Below are 19323 nucleotides of genomic sequence, written 5' to 3'. Positions count from 1 at the left end.
ATTCATTATTTTTGTTCACTACATTGGTAGTATGAATAGGGGGGGGGGGGGGGGGTGGCACCTGATTTTAGTAGGTTCAGTATACTTTAACACTGTAACAGATATTTTTTGATATGTTGCAAACTTCTACAAAATGCAATGCTACAAAGAAAATCTTGTAATTGCAATTAATACCAGGTCTAAGTTTCGATTATTAGTCTCCAAATTAAGCCTCTAGTTTTCAAACAATGAAAAATTTAGTTGGGGCAGGGAAATAGATGCAAGATGGAGAAGATAGTGATGGGTATATTTATATATTACGAATGGTTTGACTATTTTAACCCTTAAGTGCATGTCCCTTCATATTTGTTACCGTACATTTGTGAATTTTTGTCTGTGATATTGTTTTATCAATGGCCATTTTACCTTATGTTACATAGAGATAATGTTGAGTCATTTGAATATATTACATTAAATGAACTTACAAAAAGGAATTTAATTTTTAAAATTTGTTGTTCTTGTGGGTACAAATGTTGAAGTAATAAAAGTACGCATGTACTTGAATTGTCAGAGAAGCCAGAAGGACCATACAGTACCACATAGCGGGGCCTTTTTAGGATGAATGCCATATAATCTTGAACTTACTGGTAATAGTCAAATGGTCTCAGGTCAGGGTCATGACATGCTCTCAGGCCATGGGCAATCTATATATGCCAATTATGTGCCTGTGACGTTTCTGTATTAAGTTATGGACCAGACATGAAGTTGGGACAGACAGGTGGATGGATAAAGAAATGGAAGGATGGTAATGGTAATTTTATCATCCCATATCCTTCACTATAACCTGGGAGCATTAATCTCTGTAAAATATTCATTCCAATGCAGAACTTATTAAAACTGACTATCGGCTTCATGCATTTAATCCTTTCAAGGGCTTGTGAAGTTCCTACTGCTGATTGGGATTCCATCCATCTGAACTCATTGCAAAAAACTGCATCAAAATACGAAATTGATGCAAAAATATCAAAGCTTTATGGTTCTATCCTCAGACTCAAAGTATTTTAATCATCATATAAATGTTACTTGTTCTTCAAACTTTATAAAGGATACGAAAAAAAGAGAAATTTTTAAATAGTATTTATGCGTTTTACAAAGTTATTGTATATTTGCCCACAATGGATATATTGGAATCAACAATACAAGTCAAGATAAACATTTTTTTAAAAAGTTGCATTGATGGTCCAAACTTCTTTTACCTATATGTAGTAGATCTCTGCAAAACCACTAAGCCAACTGTTGAATATAAACTGGTCATAATATTATCACTGAATAACTCATTAAATTTGTCTATATAAAAGGCAGATTTATGGTACGAATAAAATTATCCAGATAATTTAGAGTTACATGTATTGAACATGGCTGAGAATCAGAGATCATTTTCATCAAAAGACAAACTCAAAACCAAGTTATTAGTAAAGTAATTCAACTTTATTCATGATAATAATGTTAATATCTACTCGCGCACACACACGCACACACATACAGTCAGCTATATTGTGTGTATGCAGTGCTGTTGTTCACTTCAGACCAAGCTTTTATTATTATACAGAGTTGGAGAGGGTTTTATAAAATACATGTACACAATATTCACAGAAAGAACAGTACGCATGAAGAATGACCAGAGTTATGTCCCTTTGAGGAGAAAAGATGTGTTGTAAGCAGATCTATGATCTAAGCTTCTTGCAGTCCATATTTTGTAATTAATGGATGTGTAATAGACACCTGTGTAATATACACATGTAAAATATACACCTGTGTAATATACGCCTGTGAAATATACATCTGTGTAACATATTTACACCTGCAAGTAAGGATTTGGTGGGGTGCTGAATCTCTCTCTCTCTCCCTTTCGGACTGTTGTTTCCTCTGAGAGATTTCAATGTTTCTGTCTCCTCTACATTCTTTCATGAAAAAGCACTTTGATAAATATCTTTGTCAATTAATTAGAAGTCTATGTTGAACAATTCTCAGTGAAGCACCAAGCCAACCTATAAAGGGTAAAAAGAGGAAATGAGTACAGATACGCATGTTTATAGAATTAAAAACTGTGAAACTCCCCATCAAGATATCTACAACTTTACAGTTTAATAAAAGTACATATAATTTTAGAAAGAAGAAATTTCAACTACATTTTTTAAAATTACTTTTTTTTAAAACCGAATATATTAATAATAAAAGTACTGTTAAAACTCAAGCTTCAAATACAGTTAAATGCACACTTGGGCATGTTTTGACAAAACATTGTACACAAGTTACATGTAGGGATAAAGGTGTACATCAAATGTGGATGCCCAACATGTTTGTGATAGTAACATTGAGTTACCTGGTGGGGGTTCATCTGAGGACACCGCCAGTTGTACAGGTAATACTGTAGATTCCCATCGCCAATGCCAAACTTCAGCTTCTCCAAGAATTCTTTGTTCTCCATTAGGTCCAATGCATTAAACACATCAAAACCCATCTACAATGTTCAGTTACATCAATGTGAAAAAAATGTTATTCATGTGTTTAAAACTGAAGTTTTTTATATGCTTTCATGTAGTGAATAGAATGTATGTACATGTTTAATGTATAGATATATTTTCTAAAGTTTGTAAATTAAAATTATTTTTGCAGCTTTTTTCACATATAAAATTCTAATTGTTCATTACCCTATTGAAATATATACCAGTGCAATCACAAGCACTTAAAAACAGATTTGAAAATGTTCAATTGTTTACCCTTCAAATCACATTATTAGAAATTACTTAGTGTATATTTTCTCTGAAGAGAGTTAAGCTATTCTACTCTGAGGTTATTCAAGTAAACTGACATCCACAATGTAAAAAAAAAAAAGTGTCCTTGACCTAGATAAATGACCTTGACCTCCTATATTAGTGACCATGACCAGACAAATAAAGTAACTCCTTACGTTTTTGGCCACAATCAGAGCATCCTGCATCAGGTCGACCCAGGGTGTGACCGTGCTGACGTTGTAGAATGAGTACGCCGCCTTCAGGAGCTTGTGTTGGGGGTGGTGCATGATGGTGGAGGGGAGGGTGTAGAAACTCACAAAGTCCGTGATCGTACCGTTCCTCTGAGAAAAAAAAATAACATAGCAATCAAGTTTACTGACTGCTGCTTGACAACACAAGCTCAACGTATAGCATGAAAATACACTTTGAAATTTTTGATATTACATGTAGAACTAATCTTATCATATATTTAAGAATTAACATGAGTAACATTTAAAACTTAATAACGTAGGTGAAAAATTTCATAACGTAGGTGTACTCAGTATGTCACTAGGACAATACATGGCAAGTTTTCGATCAATTCTAAAAAGAATGATACAAAACAAATCTGGACACAGAGATAAAGACCCTTTTTAAAATTCTTCAAAGAGACAAATTATGACTAAACTAACTCATAAAACCATGTTACACTTGCATGCTTTGTTCGTTAAAAATTGTCCGAAATGGATTGGAAGTATTAATGCTTAGAGACCCTTACAGTTATTAAGAGTACCTAACCCATTACATGAACTATATAATACACTGGTTCACAGCTAGTCACCTCTACAACGTATGTGTCGACGATTCCTTGTCGAGGTATAAACCAGTGCCGGAATTCTTCAATGGTAAAAGTGGGCGACAAATCAAATCTGTCTAAATACTGCAAAGAGAAAATGTATAACAATGTTTATATACGTGTAAAAGAAATAGAGTAACTGCTCCCTGTTTGTGAATAAGGATACTGTGGAATCATTTTAATTCGTGGGGGACAATGTCCAATGTAGCCAAAAAAAATTCTGGTTCATGGGGAAATAATTTCGTCGGTAGTGTAATCAGGATAATTTTAATAAATATCAAACAAAGTATTGTGTATAGGTCTGTGGGGATGTAAATTCGTGGGCAAGGGTTACCCTACACAGGCCACAAACATTGGTCCCCATCGAACGATGATGATTCTACAGTAAACAGCATACTAATGATCAATTCTATTCAAGGCTTCTTTGCACTGAGGATTTACATATTTGTTGGAGATAACCTTAACCAACAGTCCATTAGACATAGAACAGTGTTGCTACTTACGGTTTTTAATAAATTATAGGATTCAGTAACATCAGCAGGAGTAAACGGACGAAATCCCGGGGTCTTGGTGTTCTGTGGAAAAAGCAAACCAAAATCATTCAACCTTTGTTTTTACTTCCTACAACTTAAAGGTTACATACTGACATACTCTATAGCGAATTTCCTTTAATACCAATATAAAAATTTTATCAATAATTAATTCTTCATATTCTTAAAGAAGAGTGTCTTATACCAACTTTTCCTTATCTAATTTGTCTTATTCAGAAACATTTTGAAGAAGTATTAATGGTGTGTAATACTAGCACAAGCATCACCATAAATCTTCATTCATGTCAAACATATTGCTATTGATTTTTCAGGACATTTGTACTCAAGGTAATTTTCTTCCTTCTCATGTTTTCAGCTCAAATTATTTACAGTTAAACTTACACTATAAACGGTTGTCAAGAAACTTGATTTATACTTCCAATTTTATAAAAATTCTGCTTTATTGATTTCATTAATAATCAATGCATCCGCAATGTAGTTATCAAATAAACGTTTAATGCAACCTGATACTTACGTCAGGTAGCTTAAATAGTTTTAAGGTTCGCTGCATCGTCATGTTTCGCGTCAGATGTGAGAATTTGACAGCTATTAGCTTCCTGGGATTTAGTGATCTGTGCCAATACCTGATAATGGAAAGATTTAAACTTACATAATAATGCATGTTCACTGTCAAGATAGAAGTGGAATAGAGTCATGGATACAAATCAAGATCATGTAACTACCGGTAAACAAAGTCAATATTGCAGAACAATTCATAGTACAAAAGATGAATTCTTTTTCATTTTTTTGAATCGACTTAATCAAACAAGCCTATCAGAGAAAGTTTTTTTCAAACCAAATAATTATTTCAGCAAATCAGTTTAAGCTACTCCACAAGAAATTCTTCCATGATGATGAATTTGAACAACTCTCTTAAATCTAGGAGTACACGTCTTCCATTGTGTGTAACACATGGAATACACTCAGATCTAATTAACGCCATCTTTATTCCAGTAATTTATCTTACAGCTTAAAAAAGGGAATGGTCTGAAATTAAAAAGACTATAGTTGTTACATGTAGTACTCCTAATACCAGCCCTCAAAATCTTTCTCAAGTGCCCACTAACGCAGCACAAAAAAAAAAAAGTGAAGGATGAGGGGGTGTAACTGGGGCGACTACAGTAGTAACTGTTATGAGTACTCCTTGTACTGTATTTTCATATAATCTTATGGCACAAAAAGGGTTGAAGGGAATGTCATCAGGGTGACTTTATTAGTTATACAGGAAGTAATCTGGTTTTTGGGGATGTGTGTGTGTGTGTAATCATTCATACTGACCTGCAGCAGGCCACTGGTTTAGGAAGCACCACCCCGGCCGTGTACACCGCCTGGAACAGTCCCTGCTCATGGACCCGCCTGGTTATCTCCCTTATCAACACCGGGGCCACTCGCTTTGATCGCAGCTTTTTGTGGACGCAGAGGAAATTGATTTCTACCATGTGCTTCTTCCTGAAATATGGAAGAAGTGAGTGTTGTCAATCATATAATATGTGTGGAATACTGAAATCATACATAAAATTCGACTACTGGTAGATAACAGACCAGAAATGAAACAATATTTTTACAATGACATTGTCACAATCAGTAGATTTATTTATGCTTACAATTTTCCTGTAGGGTACCTCTGATTTTTATTTTATGTTCATATCCTTTTTGGTGCCTCAAATTTTGTCACTTCAGGTATTGGTCAATATTGGACTATACTCGGACTGTTCTATTTGTTTACTATGATACTATAAATACCCATGTTTTTGGTCAGTGAGCCGGGGTCCATTAGCACGCACTGCAGTAGTAGCACGATGTGTAGCTAAGCGTATTTTTTACGGTAACCAATCTCCATTAAGGGGTAAGTTCGTTTTTTCCTTATACTTTAGTCTTGTTTGTAATATTTAAGACTTTAGGTAACTGTTCTTATACGTGTTCGATAGTATTAAGCGTGGTTCTGTAGTTTATTTGTGAGTTTATATTTTGTAGTCTAATACGATGTTATTGGTCATACATTTACTGTTTTGTAAAGTTAAGGGGTCTAATACACTTAACTATATTGCATGTTAAGAGGTCTTATTATATTATTTATCTCTATAAACAACTTGTGTGTCTTATAAAGATTCACTGCAATCTATCTGAGTTGAAATTTTGTAACATCAGCTCTTGCTTTATTTTCAAGTGTTATACATTTTAAAAGTTCAATTTTGCAGTTCAAACATCTAATTATTTATTTTAGTGATGCTCAGTGACTTACTTGTCATACATCTTGATGAGAGCGGGAACAGCACTGATGAAGCCCACCAGTTTCTCACTCTTGGCGACTCTTACCCCACAGTGCCAGTCTCGACGCCATCCAGGGGGCTGGAGGGCCCTACAAATAGACACCACTGGACCTCAAATACTATGTCAAAATGTGAACAAAAGAGCCTACAATGCAATGAATAGGAATCACCATGAAAAATTTGCTGTTGAGATTGAAGAATGACTTTGGACTCTGGTACATTCAAATGACCTTGGCAAATGACCTTGGACTCTTGCACATTCAAATGACCTTGACCTTCGTATACAACCATTAAATCTTTATCTTTAATTTTCATTTAAAAAAACTAAAGAGGAAAGATAATTCCAGATCTTAACTTCTTGGCATTAGAGACTCGGGTAACAAGACATATTTTGAAAAAAATCTTTTGATTATTAGTATACATTATCACTGAATTCAGACATGGAGATTACATATGGAACTACTTTTAGGTTTATCTTATCATGACTAACCATTGCAGAAACTCTGGACTGTAGTCGAATCGGAACATGTTATCATCGTCTTCCACGTAGTTCTCATTGAGAAGCGTGTACAGTTCTTTTAACTGAAAATAAAATGGAGCTTTCCAAGTCAAAGTATGCCATCCATTGCTGGTAATTAAACTACAATATATCTCTTCATTCTAAGCTCTAACATCAAAATAAAGCTATTGATGTTAATTTTATAGTCTCTTCCTTCATTCGATACTGTAGATTCCTAATTAAATGCTAGGAATTATTACCCGCATTAGATTGCGACAAGCACGTACCTTGCAGATTTTAAACTTTCACAGACAGATGTAAACTAAATGAAACTATGATAAAAAGTCAGCAATCGCGATTTTATATTTTTGCGAAATTAAGTACATGTACTCGCATAAAATATGGAATCTAAAGTAAAGTAAAGCTGTTGTTAATGATTTAATAATATCCTGTAATATCTGTAAAAGCTGTTTATATATCATTGCAATACAAAACAGTAAAACATGGAATTAAGTACTCCCCAGTAAAATAAAAGAACCCCCAGTAATCAACATGATGACTTACAATGAGTGGGTCAAGCAGGTCTAGGGTGTCCCACACGAAGCCCGAGGGCAGACTGTATGGCTCGCGTCGAATCTCCTCGGGCGGTTTGTCCTCCTCAATAGGCTGGTTAATATCTTGGATCTTCTCATCTGCAGAAATTCAAAGAATTAATAACTATTACACTTCTGATGAAATTTGTACAATTACATGTAATAAATGCTTATGAATTTAAAGAAATTACAGAGTTGAAAATATACATGTATGTATGTACGATAAACAAAGATAATAGCTTATAGAAATTGTGAAGCTGATATGTAAATAACTGCAATATTTATATAAATACAGCTCTTCATACATATTTACATTATACCATATGCCATGATGGCCAAAGTGTTCTATCATCTCTCACCTGGTCAGATTTGAATGAGAGGAAAATTACTCAATAGCTCATCAATGAAGCACTGAAGCAGGTAAAGCATTGTCAGAGTTCACTCCCCTTTTGGAAGCTCTTTTTGTTCTAAAGGTTAGTTTTAGTATTGATTGAACAGTCTGCACCCACAGTGACTATGTTTGATAGACTTACTGATTTCTGGCACCGGCTGAGTTTCCCAAAATCTGTAGCGTTTCTTTGTAGCTTCCTCCATACTCTTTGGAGCACCCTGAGACATGGATAATAACTCGACAGCTTTTTGAATTTTCTGTAGACCTGCCATGGAAGTCTGTTTAGAAGAGAATATATGATCAGAAATAAAAAAAAAAAGGGGGGGGGCATTCATTGGATAAAAACAAGAAATTTCATTATTTATACTTCCCACTCAATTCATGCACCCTTCAATTAATGCATAGCTGAAAACCTGTTATTATATAAATAAAACTTATTTCATAATTTTACAATGATGGATAGACAAGTTCTACAACTTATATAAATATCTCTTACTAGTATGGATGTTAACATGGGGCAGTAAATGATGAGGGAGGAAGATAGAGTACCAAGAGAAAATCAACTGGTCAGAGGAGGCTCTCACATACAAACACTGCTTATTACAGAGGGGTCGAACTTGGGTCACAGCGTTGAGAAGTGTGTGTGTTCTCCACTAGTTTTTATTTTAATTTCCTTTAGTTATGTACACACACAAAAAATGCTATAGTAATATAACCCAGTAAAGCAGTAATATGTACTGCATTCTGTTGCTACATCTTTTACAAAATTTCCATTCTTTGAGCAAATATTTATATGGGCGGTTCCTATTGCGCAATTCTGTTGTGCTTAGAACCATTTTAACAAGAGCTTGACTTTGCATAGTTGTGTCAAACAGCAATGTGACGTAGGCCTGTGTATTTCATTGTGGCCAGTCAGCCATGGCACTTTGAAATAAACAAGATTTGTCTCGATTTTTAGCTAAGACTACGCAACCTGTGTACTATATTTCACGTGAAACCAGCGTCATTTTCAACTTGTTTTGACGCAAGAAAAAAGATATTTGTTACATCCTACCAAAAGTCCAAGGTCTGCTTAAAATGGTTCCATCATGAAAACATTAATGTTTCTTTTACCTCTGGAGCATTGGAGGACAGCGGCCCCTCGGCCCCACCGGAGGGGCTCGTCTTCCTGTCCCCGGCGTCCTGGCTCTCGTAGTCCGCCTCCATCCCGGACTGGTGCTGCTCTTGGTTGTTTGGAAGCACCGGAACAACGTCCGGTTTACCTTCGTCGTCCTCCGTCACCGAGTCGCCACTTGACCGCTCTATGTCCTTGACGCGACGTTTTTTCTGAAATTTTTTGTGCTTTTTTCTAGACGATGATGGGTCTTCCCTGTTATGCAAAAAAAACCAAAAAAACATATACATGTACTGTATGCAATACAATAGCAATATGTTGAAAGGTTTTTTTTTTATTGCAATGAATAATTTAAGTAAACACTGCAGTTGCTACATGATGTTTATAAAGTAAATAAGTTACAGGTGAACAATGTTTAAAAACTTAAAGTTTGCAGAAACTTGTATGTTTAATCAATATCAAACATGATACTTCATGAATTATACAACCTGTTCATTGACAAGTAATTGATAATATTGACAGGAGAGAGGCAAGCTCAGGAGTCATTCTGCACTATCTGTTTATAATAGTTAATGTACAATGTACATCTAGTTACGGTAGGTTTATTTGAGAAATAGTTACAGTAGGTATATTTGAGAAATAGTTACTGTAGTCAATTTGAGAAACAACGCTGTAGCAATATTCAAACTAAGGTATCATCTAATTTCACTTACATTAATTCGACAAACAGATTCACATCAAAGCTATCTATTCAATTTTAAAGGCATTCTACTTAAAAATTGTATTGTTCAACTCCTACTTTCGGAAAATCATATATCCTGACATAAAGGTGTACAATTTGAGTTTTAAAAATATTATTTTTATACATCTACCAATAATTCACTTTCAAAAAAGGATATCAATAATGTGCATTTTTTACCCATACATTGACAGTATAAAAATCTGTGACTGGCTAATTTTAAAATCAACTTTTACCTATAAACACAAGCAACTTATGTTTATAATTATTTCATTTTTGTTAAATATCATGTTTAGAATACAAACCAAATTGCTTATCAATTTTGCCATACACAGTAAAAAGCATTTAACATGTATTTGATTCAGTAAAAGGAACTTTGGATTTTAAGGTGGCTGGATGGTCAACAAATTCATTATCAGAACTGCCTTAAACATGTTTAACTTTTAAATATGATATTTTGGCCATAATTCATTATCAGAACTGCCTTAAACATGTTTAACTTTTAAATATCATATTTTGGCCATAAACTTTTATTAAGTAAAGATATTCTAGCTTTCATAATTAAAATTTGAAATTTATCCTCTATCATCATACAAAGCTCTTCTGTTAAAGGAGATAAATATAGTTTAAAAAAAGGCCACAACCATCCAGCCCTCTTAATCATTGCTGTCTTTCAATACATATGATACAAACTTATATGGATTTCCCTTTATTTCTGTTTTTACATCAAAACACTGGGGTTAGGTTAGGTTGGGGTTAGGGAAGTTTCAGGGCTAAAGAATACATATCATAAGAATAAGCATTAATAGTTAGATCAGGGTAGGTACTATATATAGGCAGGAAATTGACAGTGGTGGGAATTACCAAAGAAAAATACCAACATTTCCTGTCCAGGGAATTACTACTATAATTTTACAACCATAACCTAGGTAAGGTTAGGGTTGTGGAAAGAGTTAATTAGGGTTGGGGTAGGATTCAAGGTTATGGTAACTACTGTAGCCATTATAACTGAATAAGAAAATGTGCAGATCTAGAGGGGGTCCAGACCCCCATCCCCTGGAAAAATAAAACATTCACATAGTTACAGAAGAGAGGCCTCTGACCCCTCCTCAGCAAACAAAATTATTACACCCAACATGCCCAACCCCATCTGGAAGAAAATTAGGATCGTGCACGAGGAAAATTTTCAAGTTTAATGATGAACGACTTTTCATGCAAAATTGTGGCAGCCAGAAAATCTAAATTCATTCAAATATCCTATTTATATACATACAAGCATCAGCAATGGTGCATCAAGAAGCTTGGGCATAAAGCAATATCAATACACATTTTCATGACAGAGTGAAGAGACAATGACAAATTTTTAGACTTATTTATTCTGAAAACTTCCGTTTTGGCTGGAATTTCGTTTTTTTTTCAACAACTACTTGATTTCAACATCTGCGTCCCAGTCCCACCCATGCTTGTCGTTTATGCGTTTATGGTCGACTACACTATTTCTTCGCCGACATTCTTTGGAAGATTACATTTTAAAATATCTAAACGTTACCCTCTCTCTGAAACTTCATCCTCTTCCACGTCTGCGTCCACAGCGCTTTGATCTTCGTTCTGATCTGAACTTAAATCATGAAGCGAGTCTACGTCCGCCATGCTTTTGCAGAAAATCTGCAGAGAAAATTCGAACGGTAGTGACACAATGATTTGGATTTTTATAGCAAGAATGGTTTAAACGCTTGTTGTTTTATTTAATTGTTACATTATTCTATAATCAATTTGGAAATATTCATAAAGAAATGCGTTTTATCAAACAAAGTCGCAGGACCGCAGTCTGGGTAGAAAGACGCATGCGCCAAACTTGCTTGACAACACCACGCGCACTGACTGCTTTCAACGGCGTTAAAAATCAAATATGTCAGTCATTAAACGTCAAGATCTTGCAAAATGTTCAGAAAAGTTGTTGAAAAGGAAAGAATGCAAATGTATGTATCATTTTCTTTTGTCCGATAGTGCAACTCTGGGGAATTACATCAGTTATGCATTGCATGTTGATAATTAATGCAGTTTCGAATTTTCTCTATCCAAAACAAATTTTTGTTTTCCTTTGGCCTCAGTCCTGTATTAATTGAGTGACTGTGTGAATATGATATGTAGATAATTACTTATATCCCTTTATTTAGTCGAAAAACAAGAAATAGAGAAGCTGATTACAATGTTTGCCAACATCACTGGCGGTTTGAATAATAAGTTGGACCGTACAAAGTTTCGTGATATTCTACATATCAGCTTCAATATGACGGATGATATCCTCATGGATAGAGGTTGGTTATTTGCCAAGCTATTCAATCTAATTTGCTGCAAATTCATATATTTAAAACCATGCACTAAAGGATTTGTATTTTGGTTTTACACGAATAATGCACATAATGTAATTTTTTCCTCCAAAATTACTGAGCAATAAAATTCAACAATATACTATTGCTGTTTCAGTTTTTAGGGCATTTGACCAGGATAGTGATAATTACCTGACCCATGAGGAATGGGTTCTTGGCCTGTCTACTTTCTTGAAGGGTGCCCAAGATGATAAGATCAAATGTAAGTCTCCTTTTATTTCAGTAACTGTATATATACACACCAATGATTCATATCAAAGTTAACATTTTAAATTTCATTATTAATATATATAATCTAGAACAGTATTTTCTTTATTTAGATTGTTTCATTGTCTATGATCTGAATGGAGATGGATGGATATCAAGAGAAGAAATGTTCCAACTTTTGAAAACCTCAATTCTAAAAGTAAGGACTTGTAAAAATCTATTTCATAAGTATCTTTTCAATCATTATCTTAAATATACTGAATAGCTGTAAAAAAAAATTGAGCGATAAGACAACTTAGGCCACCTCTAAAATTTTGTTTATGTTCCCTCTCCATGATCAGTAATTAAAACTTTGGGTTATGAGGAAGGGTTTTTTTTTTTATTAAGTTTGCCTGACAAATTTAATCTTGATGCTTTGTCAATGATATTGTTAACAAAAATATCTGAGTTTTTTGTCAGGTAGTCAGAAGAGAGCAAACAAAATTTTTTTTAAAGATGGCCTTATAAGTAACTTACAAATGTATTTTAGTTAAATAAAAGATTCAATGCCTGCCTTTTAAGAAATCTGGTTTAAACCAGAATGAGTAGCAGCTATTTAGTAATTAAGTAATCTTAGTTGATATCCTTGAAATTTATTTACATCCAACTGTTTTTGAATCATGTTGTAGGTGAAGAGTAAATAGAAAAAAAAGTGGTATGAACAAATTCTTTGTTGTAATGTATACTGTTTTTGTAATTTTGATAACATATACTGATGTTAGTCGAGTGTCAGTAACAATATTAGCAGCTACAAATTGGGAGATCAGGATCTGAGTAATTACAAATTTCTAACTGTACTGTAGCTTTATATTAGTAGTAGTCTTTTCAGTGTTTGTAGAAGAATTTACAACGTATATTCTGCTTTATTTGTCGCATTTAATCTGTGTAATCTGTTAAGCCATCAGACAAGTTAAATTATATACTGATTTATACATCCATCATTGATAATTAATACATAAAAGATCATGTGCATGTATATAGAGACTGACCTTATCTGAAGCAAATAATCATGGTAGCAAAATCTGCCCATTTAACATGGAAATTAATGACCTTAGGTTAATTGTTTTTAACATGTTATAATGGCATGCATGTCAGTGTACTGTTGATATCATAATCCTCTGTGTGAACTAAGGCATGTTCAGTGGGAATTGTAGTCCTTATGCATGCGTGCATGTGTTATGCAATTACATGTACCAATTAAATTGAAAAAGTTGAATGTTTATACATTGCAAACTTGTCTAACCATTCAAATTGTCCATCCCTAAGGTATTATTATTTATTACCACATGTATACACAGTTTTCTGAGGGAGGGTTTATTTGCTTATTTGCCTTATCTTGGATGATAAGGATGGCATTAGTAATACATTCTTATTTCTCAGACTTTAAAAAGACCAGGGTTTCAATTTTTAGCTCACCGAGACGAAGTCAAGGAGAGCTTATGCTATACCCTCGGCGTCGGCGTCGGCGGTGGCGTCGGCGTCGGCGTCCGGACCTGGTTAAAGTTTTTGTTGCAGGTCCTGTATCTAAGCTATTATTTGTCCTATCTTCACCAAACTTGCATGGATGATGCATCTGGACCTACTTATGGACTTGAAAGACTTGGATGCTGAATCTGGGTCCTAAATTTCAGATGCTGGAGGAGGTTAAGGTTGTTGGACCAGGTTAAAGTTTTTGTTGCAGGTGCCCTTTGATAGCAATATCTTAGTTACTGCTGGTCCGTACTTCACCAAACTTGCATGGATGGTGTGCCTTATGATACTGATGCACCAGACAGGCTTGAGTGCTGAATCTGAGCTATAGGTTTCGGATGCTGGAGGAGGTTAAGGTTTTTGGAGCAGGTTAAAGTTTTTGTTGCGGGTGCCCATTGATAGCAATATCTAAGTTACTACTGGTCCTAACTTCACCAAACTTGTATGGATGATGCGTCTTATGATACTGATGCACCTGACAAGCTTGAATGCTGAATCTGAGCAATAGGTTTCGGATGCTGGAAGAGGTTAAGGTTTTTAGAGCTGGTTAAAGTTTTTGTTGCAGGTGCCCTCTGATGATTATATCTTAGTTACTACTGGTCCTAACTTCACCAAACTTGTATGGATGGTGCGTCTTATGATACTGATGCACCTGACAAGCTTGAATGCTGAATCTGAGCAATAGGTTTCGGATGCTGGAGGAGGTTAAGGTTTTAAGAGCTGGTTAAATAAAGTTTTTGAAACAGGTGCCCTCTGATGATGATATCTTAGTTATTACTTGTCCTTACTTCACCAGACTTCCATGGATGGTGTGTCTTATGATACTGATGCACCTGACAGGCTTGAATGCTGAGTCTGGTTTCGGATGCTGGATAAAGTTAAGTTTTTAGGAACAGGTCACATGTTTAATAGATGATAGTACTATTTCAAACTTGCATAGTTGATTTAACTGTAATATGAATGAATCGCAGTGGTAGCTTCAGATGCAGAGCTTGATCTCCATTATCAAGGATGCTAAAAAATAAATCTTAGTTATTACAGGTCCTAACTTCACCAAACTTTAATGGATGGTGTGTCTTATGATACAGATGCACCTGACAGGCATGGATGCTGAATCTGAGCCATAGGTTGCGGATGCTGGAGGAAGTTAAGGTTTTAATTGCTAGTGCCCTCTGATGATGATATCTTAGTTATTACTGGTCCAAACTTCACCAAACTTGCATGGATGATGCGTCTTATGATACCAATGCACCTGATGGGCTTGAATGCTGAATCTGAGCCATAGGTTTCGGATGCTTGATGAGGTTTAGTTTTTTGGAACAGGTCACATGTTTTATAGATGATAGCTTGCATAGTTGATTTAACTTTATTATAAATTAAATGCAGAGGTTGCTTCAGATGCAGAGCCTGATCTCCATTATCAAGGATGCTAAAGAAATCTCCTACCTCACTCAAACCAGCTGGATAGATAGATGTGTTTGTTGATAAATGATATAACATGATTCCTATGATATAGTATTGTATGATATGAAACAATATCGTTTGATATGATACAATATGATATCTTATGTTATATTATAAAAAGTTATACGATAAGATATGATATTGTATCAATTTTTTAAATATTTTATATGATATTGTATCATGATATTGTTATGTATAGTATTGTGTATTATGATACAATATTGTATAATATTATATTGTATTTTTAATTTATTCTTTTATCACATGATACAATTACATAAGATATTGCAAAATATTATATTGTATCCTATGATACGATATTGTATATTCTATAATATTGTATCATACAATATTGTATAATATGATATTGGTTTTAGTAATACAGAATTATATCTCATGAAATTGTATAATATGAAATTGTAATATTATATAATATTGTATCATACGATATTGTATGATATGATATTGGTTTATATGATATATTATCATATCACATGAAATTGTATTATATGATATTGTAATATATATTATTGTGTCATATGATACAATATTTATAATATAATAATGTATTTTATAATATTTTACTTTATCACATAATATTGTATCATTTGATAAGATACAATGTTGGAATCAAATTATATTGTATTATATGATATAATATCATATAATATATCAAATATGTTTCAGTGTCATTTAATACAATATCATACTATATTATACAATATAATATCATGTTTCAATGTTATGTTGTATTATGTAATATGATATTGTAATATAATACTATATTGTATTATATTTTATGATATTGTATTATGTGATCAAATACAATAAGGTATAACACAATACAATGTCATATCATACGTTACAATATCATATCTCATTATTGTTTATTACGGTATTTTATTGTATTATATGATATATATTATAAATATGACATGATGCAATATTTCATTTTATATCATTGTATTAATTAACATATGAACATATGATTATCATAAAAAAATTTATCAGATGATATACGATATTTTGTCAAAACAGAATCCATGAATATCCAAGATCATAAAGTATGATTTTCATATAAAATGATAAAGGTGGTCTTATAAAGGTGATGTCTCATAAGGGTGATGCTCCGTCTCGGTGAGCTTAGTAATCTATGATTACCTATGTTTTTAACTGTAATGAACAACGTATTTGAACATCTTTGCTTCAAATTGACCATACCGTTTTCCACCATATGTTCAGCCTCTTTACCCCATTTTACTATTTAAATGACTTATTGGCACTACCTAAATTGCAGTACTTAATTAAGAGTCCTATCCAGTATATTTCTTGCCATTTGACTAAAAGTTTTCATGATAGAATCCTGGCTAGAAAGCTTGTAAAACCTGTACAAACTTAATAAAAATAGCAGATTCATTGCATCATCATTATAATTTATCATCATCATCATCATCATCATCATCATCATCATCATCAAACAATTCAGAGGGAAGGACCGTTTTTCTAATGCATGCAGATTTTAAGATTGATACAGCATGTCGGAGTTTGATTAGGTTTTGTAATGAGTGTAATTACATTGGCCTTGTTTGCTGTACGTAGTTTATCCTGATTGTTCAAACTGTATGATACATGTATTTAGATTGCACCTTATTATGACATGCAAAATTATACACAATGAAATATTTTTTTTAGATCTTGAAAATGTGTTCTCTTTCTAGAGGTCCTGTGTTGTTTTAATTTTTCTTGCACACATACATGTACATTTTTTTTTTTATATTATTTAATAAAGATTCACAATATTTGAGTTAAGGTGTAACAAGTGAATAATGGACAGTACTAACTCATTTGCATTGCCCACGCTGATCCAAATCCAACTTCTGTTGAAATGAAATGATCAGTGTTTACCCAATTGTCTTTTTGTTTATGTATGAATTTGTAAGGATGTACTTGTTCCAATTTTGACGGTGGTGTTGATAATTGGTGCTCTGTCTATTGCAGCATTCCTCTGAAGAAGACCAGGATGAAAACATCAAGGAACTGGTGGAACTCATTCTGAAGAAGATGGTATGTACTCTGGCTGCTGTACAATTCAATTAATGTACATTGATTAATTTACCTCAGTATGTAGCAACTAATGGTGTAACTGATTTTGTTTATGAAAGTTAAATAGTGGTGAAAATGGTATCCATCATAAGTTTGAGGGTGGTGGATCTAGAAAGAGATTAAATCTTGCTACTGAACTTTGAAAAAACAAAAAAAACCCAAAAAACAGTGGTTTAAAATTATTGACCAGATATTCTTAAATATTATGTTGGTGATCGATTTGTCAACATTCAATTTGAAAGAAACATCTTGTAGTACTGCAGTTAATATATAGGGACTGCTTTATAGGACCATGACCATGATAGCAGGCTCAGCATGAGTGACTTCAAACAGGCCGTGGAGGCAGAAATCCTACTACTGGAGGCCTTTGGTCCATGTTTACCAAGTCCCAAGGTAAAGTCCCAAAGTAAAGAGCATGTTTACCAATTCCTATAGTAAATGTATGTCTACCAAGTCCTAAATAAAGTGTATTGAACAAAACCCAAATTAAGGTGTATGTTTATCAAGTCCCATGATAAAGTTTACATTTATTGTAAGTTTCAGAAGGTAAAGTGTACCAGTAATGTTTACTGACATTCCAAAGTAAAGAGTATAAGTGTCTGTTAATTGAATCCCAAGGTAAAGTGTATGTTTCCAAGTCCCATTAGTAATATAATGTATGTCTACTAAATTCCATGCTAAAGTATATATTTACCACTCCCCTGTGAATTAAATATTTTACCAAATCTGAAAGTAAAGTATATGTTAACCAAATTTCAAAGTAAAGTGGATATTTACCAAGGCCATTTGTTTTAAAGCTAGTCTTTTTTTTTGTGTATAGTCCATTCTAAAGGACTTTTTTACCAAGTGCCCCAGGGTAAACTGTTCCTAATATATATTTTATAGAAATCCCAATTGAAAGTAAAAGTTAATCCCTAATTCTCGATACCACATTCCAATTAATTATGTGTATAATTTTTTCATCACACTGGAAAAATGTACCAACCAAGACCATGAAATAATCTTCCCAAGTCAAGAGTTTCTGATCCACTCCCTTTACATTTGTGAGATAAGCGGAGCGGATCAGACACCCTAGACTTGGGAAGATCTGAAAATAAAGAGATTATAATTATGTTTACCCAATACCGAACTAAATTATGTGCGCTTGTTAATTTCCACAGAAATATAAAAAATGATGGTACAATGTTGTACAGAGCTCAATCTTTGTACCACCCAATCTCAGATTTGTTTTCTATGACTTAATCTTTTTACTGTGGGATTTATTTTAATGCCTCGTGTCTTTTCAGCTCAGAGACGCTTTCCTACAGGAGTTGACTCAAGAACAGGGAAAATTCTGAAGATTTCATGTTCTGTGAAACAACAAAAAATACTGCTACAAGCTCTGAGGAAAAGTCTCGTTTATTAAATTGAAGATTTTAGGGGCAACCTATCTTTTGCAGATCCAAACTGGCAAATTGTGGGATTCAATAGATAAAGCTTCATTTGTACATATACTCATTTAATTTTAGGCGAGGGACCCATCACATTATGAACTCAAAAGACTGTGATATTTTCGTGCATTATAAGTTGTGTGCCTTTTGTCTTGTTGTTAGCTATAGCTGTACTTCTGTCACATACTATTTATACATAATATTATCTGTTTATTGTAAGAAATACTCACAATATGTTGACAATCACATTGATTGAAATGAATAAATAAAACAAAAAACATATGAAGAGTTCATTTGTTTGTATTATATAAAAGTATTATTTATTGAAAAAAATCAATGCATGTACAATTTTAAAATACATGACCTGTATGCTTTATCAATTCATTAGAATCGTCATATTCAAGCATGTAAAATT

General features: G+C 33.6%; 2 protein-coding genes across 2 annotated transcripts; one reads left to right on the top strand and one right to left on the bottom strand.

Moving 5' to 3' along the window:
* Positions 1–1739: 1739 nt before the first annotated feature.
* LOC128162999 (glycylpeptide N-tetradecanoyltransferase 2-like) lies at positions 1740–11511 on the bottom strand. The gene is made up of 13 exons (XM_052826466.1): positions 11355–11511; positions 9066–9321; positions 8095–8230; positions 7533–7660; positions 6960–7051; positions 6442–6558; positions 5478–5648; positions 4675–4783; positions 4113–4184; positions 3595–3693; positions 2951–3115; positions 2363–2500; positions 1740–2027 (listed from the first exon to the last, which is right to left on the bottom strand). Exons 1-13 carry the CDS (start codon positions 11453–11455, stop codon positions 2007–2009), a joined length of 1605 nt encoding a protein of 534 aa, XP_052682426.1. The 5' UTR covers positions 11456–11511; the 3' UTR covers positions 1740–2006.
* A 114-nt stretch (positions 11512–11625) lies between these two features.
* Positions 11626–19190, top strand: LOC128163000 (calaxin-like). Its single transcript, XM_052826467.1, has 7 exons — positions 11626–11784; positions 11983–12123; positions 12293–12397; positions 12516–12601; positions 17374–17439; positions 17767–17871; positions 18765–19190. Exons 1-7 carry the CDS (start codon positions 11715–11717, stop codon positions 18813–18815), a joined length of 624 nt encoding a protein of 207 aa, XP_052682427.1. The 5' UTR covers positions 11626–11714; the 3' UTR covers positions 18816–19190.
* The last annotated feature ends 133 nt before the right edge of the window (positions 19191–19323 follow it).

The sequence above is a fragment of the Crassostrea angulata genome, chromosome 9, assembly GCF_025612915.1.
Source record: "Crassostrea angulata isolate pt1a10 chromosome 9, ASM2561291v2, whole genome shotgun sequence".
NCBI lineage: Eukaryota > Metazoa > Mollusca > Bivalvia > Ostreida > Ostreidae > Magallana > Magallana angulata.
The sequence above is the reverse complement of the archived record's forward strand: the minus strand, read 5'-3'. Positions and strand labels throughout refer to the sequence as shown.

Bases quoted from the DNA above. Each gene is read 5' to 3' on its own strand.
- LOC128163000 (XM_052826467.1), top strand. From the start codon at position 11,715: ATGTCAGTCATTAAACGTCAAGATCTTGCAAAATGTTCAGAAAAGTTG. The intron at 11,785-11,982 runs GTATGTATCATT...CCCTTTATTTAG, and splicing joins GAAAAGGAAAGAATGCAAAT to TCGAAAAACAAGAAATAGAG. The intron at 17,440-17,766 runs GTATGTACTCTG...ACTGCTTTATAG, and splicing joins AACTCATTCTGAAGAAGATG to GACCATGACCATGATAGCAG.
- LOC128162999 (XM_052826466.1), bottom strand. From the start codon at position 11,455: ATGGCGGACGTAGACTCGCTTCATGATTTAAGTTCAGATCAGAACGAA. The intron at 9,322-11,354 runs GTAACGTTTAGA...TTTGCATAACAG, and splicing joins GATGAAGTTTCAGAGAGAGG to GGAAGACCCATCATCGTCTA. The intron at 8,231-9,065 runs GTAAAAGAAACA...TCTTCTAAACAG, and splicing joins TGTCCTCCAATGCTCCAGAG to ACTTCCATGGCAGGTCTACA.